The sequence below is a fragment of the Phoca vitulina genome, unplaced genomic scaffold, assembly GCF_004348235.1.
Source record: "Phoca vitulina isolate PV1807 unplaced genomic scaffold, GSC_HSeal_1.0 scaffold2178, whole genome shotgun sequence".
NCBI lineage: Eukaryota > Metazoa > Chordata > Mammalia > Carnivora > Phocidae > Phoca > Phoca vitulina.
In genome coordinates, this window is record NW_022591864.1 from 264 (window position 1) to 4,995 (window position 4,732).

The following is a 4,732-nucleotide window of genomic DNA, read 5'->3' on the forward strand; positions in this document are numbered from 1 at the left end:
GTGTGGAATTGGATTTCATCCCAAGTACTTTTCAAGATTTTAAGTAATCTCTACACCCAACGTGGGGCTTGAACTTAGAACCCGGAGATCAAGAGTTGCACACTCCGACTGAGCCCGCCAGGTGCCTCTTGTCTGAGTATTTCTGAAGCCTAACATTGCTGAGGACCTAAGTTTGGCAGGGAATCCTGAGAGTAAAATAGAAGTTGAGAAGTTCTAGATCAACACTTCCAAGGAGAAGAGAGGGCAACTGTGTCGGCCCCATACCCTTATGTCATCCTGATACATTCATCTTCAGCCAAGAAAACTGATGGAGTGGTCACCTGACTTACATAAGGCAGTTTATTAGGGGCCAATCCTTGAGTCCAGAACCCAGGTCTCTGTACCAGGTCCAACGCCCACCCCAGCCACGATGGGTTTGAAGCCCTTATTTCTAAAGCACGCAAAGGAAAACAGCCAGCATAAATTCAACAATTTTTATTATAACTCATGTACTTCATAGAAACAGGAATGTAGCACACGGGTCAGGTAGTATGAAAAATGTTTTAAAACTGCAGGTGTGTACACGTGGCTGTGTTTACATCGGGCGCGGGCTCCCCCACATCAGGCACAGCAACTGCACTTGTCCGATGCGCCTTTGCAGATGCAGCCCTGGGCACACTTGGCACAGCCCGTGGGACAGCAGGAGCAGCAGCCTGGGGCAGGAAGGCCACAGGGTCAGAGCAGACATGGCCAGGGACCCCCCTTCCTAAGCGCAGGCCAGCCCAGGCCTTGCCCCCAGCCTCGGCGGACCCTGGCTTGATGGCAGGCTGTGTCTAGACAACTGAGTCCTACCCACGGGGAGAAGGCTGCCCTGCCCCCATCTGATTCCAGCACAGGGCAGAATGCCTGGAGACACAGTGATAGGGCGTCCAGGGACAATGTAGGCCCCCCAGAACCATACATCTTGATAGAAAGTCCTCAAGATCAGAGAGGGGGTGCCCCCTGCCTAGCAGCTCCCGGGGGGGGGGGGGGGCACGGAAGCTCTGGGCTGTCCCCACAGGAAAAGGCTACAGCAGGTCAGAGAAACCACACACGGTCACCAAGCTCATGTACATCAAGTGTTCAGGACACTGGAGGGTTCAGAAGGCTGCATCAGGAGGCAGGAGACCTAGATCCGGGCCTCAGTCTTCCTATTCTAGGATGAGGCTGGGACTCAAATCACCTACATGCTCTTTCGGCTCCAATTCTGAGGCAGGGGCTCAGGGCAGGGGATGCAGAGAGGCTGGGTCACTGGCCTGCTCCCGCCTGCCGAGCTCTGGGCTCCCCCCGCCCACCCAGCCCGGTCCCCAGATCCCCACAGAACACCCCACCACACTCACTCTTCTTGCAGGAGGTGCATCTGCACTCCTTGCATTTGCAGGAGCCGGCGCACGTGCAGGAGCCACCTGCAAGGGAGAGAAGGAGGAGCAGGGAGCAGGGGGGTGATGTGGGAGCCGCAGCAGTCGGCCAACAAGCTGCCCCAATCTCCAGCCTCCTGTCACTACCCAGCCCTGGGAGCCCTTTTCTCACCCAGGGCAGGTCATTAAGGGAAGCCCCACTTTCTTCTGGTGCTAGGAAAGGTAGGTCCCTTCCAGATTTGACTGCACAAGGAGGGTCCCAGGCTCCAGGCTCAGCCCAAGCAGGCCGGGTTGGGGGCCAGGGCCCTAGGACTTGAACCCCGAGGATACAATGTCCCCACCTGCCATCAAGTCCCAGGCCAGCAGCCCCCGACCGAAAGGGGACCTCGACGTGACCGCAGTACCCTCAACTCTAAACTCGAGGCACGGAAATGCTCTCCGGAGCTTGGCCAGGGACAACGCATAGCACGTGCTGACTCCGGGAGTCTCCTCCAGCTCCAGCTCCAAACCCCCGCCCCTCTAACCCCGAGGACACGCGCTCCGGGCCTGGGAAGCGTCCCCCCCTAAGGCTCAGAGCAGGGGGTTCCTTACCGGTGGAGCAGGAGCAGTTGGGGTCCATTTCGAGTCGAGTCGAGGACGGAGGTCCAAAGCAGGCGACACGGAGAGACACGGCTGCGGGCTGGAGGCGTGGTGGAGCCCCGGTGGAGCCCCAGCGCCGCGGCCTCACTTTATAGGCGGAGCGGGCGGCCCGGGCGCAAAGGCCCCGCCCCCGCCCTTGCACCCGCCCCGCCGAGAGCGCGCGGCGCGCGGCGGCCTTGGCCGAGTTGTGTGCACCGGGCCGGGCCGGGCGCACGAGTCCCCGAGGGCGACTGGGCCCGCTGCGCACCGCGCCGAGGGGCTGCGCGCCGGGCGACACGCCGAGTCCCAGCCTCCCTGCCCGCCCCCTGTCGGCTCCCCGAGGTCGGCAGCCGCCCGTGTTCCCGGGTGTTCCGAGAACCCAGTGCCTGGGTCCTCGCCGCCTTCCCCACCCCGGACCCCGTGCACATGTCCCCGGGGTCGCCCTTTCCTGGAGCCCGTGTGCAGCCCCGGCCTCTCCCTCACGACCTGGGCCTGGGGAGAGGGGCCGGGTGGAGGGTGGGTGTGCAGAGAGACCTGAGAGAGTTGTGTGCAGAGAACGGGCGGTGGATGTGCCCTTTGCCTCCTTTGGCCTGTCTTCGTGTCCCCATATAAGGGCTGGGCTTTCAGGCCCTGTTATATTGTACACCGTGTGGCGGACACAGACCTCTGCCTCTTAACGTTCTGCATGCCCGAACGGTTATATGCGCGCGATTGTGCGGGCCTTCTTTGCATTAAAACTAGTGCTCCCCACTCCAGGAGGTTCCCAAAGGGTAAGATACCCAGAAAGGAGGAACCCTTTTAGGGGACAGGGAGACCTGGCTTTAAATAACAAAATAAGAAAGTGGTTATTTCCCTTTCAATATTCCAAGAATTACATAGCATTTAGTGACCGCCTCTTCGGCCTCCTCCGCTCCCTGCCAGGCATTGCCTGTCTAGGTCCCTATTTTGGGCCCTCCGCTGCAGCTCAGACAACAACGCGGTGAGCTCGGGCTTGGGGTTCCCTTCCTTTCCTTCTCCCCACCAAGGCAGAAGGGATGTGTGGGCACGTTTGTCCTGGTGCTCCTTTGCCTAAACTTTCTAGGGACTCTCCTCAGCCCTGCCCATTCACCCCACTCAGGGTGGAGGTTCCCAAAGCATGGATGCTACACCCCCCACCCCCGCCAAGGGATCCTTTTAGGTGATAGGCCAACCTGGCATCAAATAACAAAGCAAGACAAGTGGTTCTGTCCCTTTCAGTATTCCTGAGAACTACATAGCGTGTAGCCTGTTCTGAGTGTCGCTTATCACTCGGTTCTTTGAACCCCAACAGCAATCCTAAAGGGGGGACATTAGTTATGAGCCAGTTTCCCAAAGTACACACAGCGCAAGGAGCTATTTGACTTTGCTTAACCTCTCTGGAAATTGGCACAATCACTTCAGCCCCTGCATGTTCACTCTCTCCTGGTTCCTCTACAGATCAAATGACCTAAAGGATGGGAAAGACTCTTGTGTCTATCCAAATGCTGTGGCAGCCTCCTGTCCTGAGGGGCTTATTGCTGGTCATCCACACTCCCCCTTGTCCCAGCTCAGCAAACTTCCAATCCCATCTCTAGCCTCCAACCCAGAGTAATGCTTCCAAGCCAACGGGCCTTTCCCTGGAGCTTGTTGGGAACTAGAAGTAGTCTCTCTCCACAAATCTCAGTGTGAATAGAGTAGTTACCGTAATGGCCACTGTTTATGAAGCCCTAGTTAGAAGCCAGGCCACTATCTCATTTAATTTCCCACATTGCAAAGTAATCTCCTTTTTATTTTTTTATTTTTTTTATATTTTTAAAGATTTTATTTATTTATTTGACAGAGAGAGACACAGCGAGAGAGGGAACACAAGCAGGGGGAGTAGGAGAGGGAGAAGCAGGCTTCCCCACCGTGCAGGGAGCCCGATGTGGGGCTCGATCCCAGGACCCTGGGATCACGACCTGAGCCGAAGGCAGACGCTTAACGACTGAGCCACCCAGGCGCCCAGTAATCTCCTTTTTATACATGAAGAAATGGAGGCTCAGCAAGTACCAACCACTTGCCTAGGTCAGATGGCCAGGAAGTGGAAAAGTCGGCTGGGAACTCACCAAAGCCCACGCCCTGTACACACACTGCCTTCTGAAATCCCCTTTTTACACCAGGCACCTGCCGGCAAGCCAGGTCCTGACTCCGGACCACATGACTCCCTTTTCCCTTTGATCAAACATCACGTAACATTTCCCTCCACAAATAGCCAGGGGGACTAACCGTTGGCATTAATTGCAAGTCACTCAGGGCCTCACTCCTGCCTAATAAACACCACCACGGCCCTCCAAAGCGCAGAATCGGCCATCACCGTGCACAGGCAGCCGTGAAGTATTTCAGCTGGAACCAGTTCTCAGGTACCCTCCTTCTTGCTGGGAAATGGCTAAGCACCAGCCAAACCCGATGGATCCCCTGTGGGGATGTTGAGGACAGTGCTACTCAAGGTGGTCCACACACCTTGTGAATTGTTTCTAGTACTCAATGCACACCCTCAATGAATAAATGCGTACTTTGCAATTTTTAAATTTTGTTATTTTGTTCCTCATATACTTATTGAAATTTGTTGAATCAAACCTGGGGTTTGGGCACCTGGGTGGCTCAGTCATTGGGCGTCTGCCTTCGGCTCGGGTCATGATCCCAGGGTTCTGGGATTGAGCCCCGCATCATGATCCCGGGGTTCTGGGATTGAGCCCCGCATC

At 56.5% G+C, this 4,732-nt stretch overlaps 1 protein-coding gene across 1 annotated transcript; it reads right to left on the reverse strand.

Moving 5' to 3' along the window:
• Positions 1-459: 459 nt before the first annotated feature.
• LOC116629681 (metallothionein-2-like) lies at positions 460-2,086 on the reverse strand. The gene is made up of 3 exons (XM_032399912.1): positions 1,968-2,086; positions 1,359-1,424; positions 460-692 (listed from the first exon to the last, which is right to left on the reverse strand). The coding sequence occupies exons 1-3, from the start codon at positions 1,993-1,995 to the stop codon at positions 601-603; spliced, it is 186 nt and encodes a 61-aa protein (XP_032255803.1). The 5' UTR covers positions 1,996-2,086; the 3' UTR covers positions 460-600.
• Between the last annotated feature and the right edge of the window lie 2,646 nt (positions 2,087-4,732).

What these genes read in the sequence shown, in the direction of transcription:
- LOC116629681 (XM_032399912.1), bottom strand. Translation starts at nt 1,995, where the DNA reads ATGGACCCCAACTGCTCCTGCTCCACCG. An exon ending in CAACTGCTCCTGCTCCACCG is followed by an intron (nt 1,425 to 1,967) that starts GTAAGGAACCCC and finishes TCTCCCTTGCAG; the next exon opens with GTGGCTCCTGCACGTGCGCC. An exon ending in ATGCACCTCCTGCAAGAAGA is followed by an intron (nt 693 to 1,358) that starts GTGAGTGTGGTG and finishes TTCCTGCCCCAG; the next exon opens with GCTGCTGCTCCTGCTGTCCC.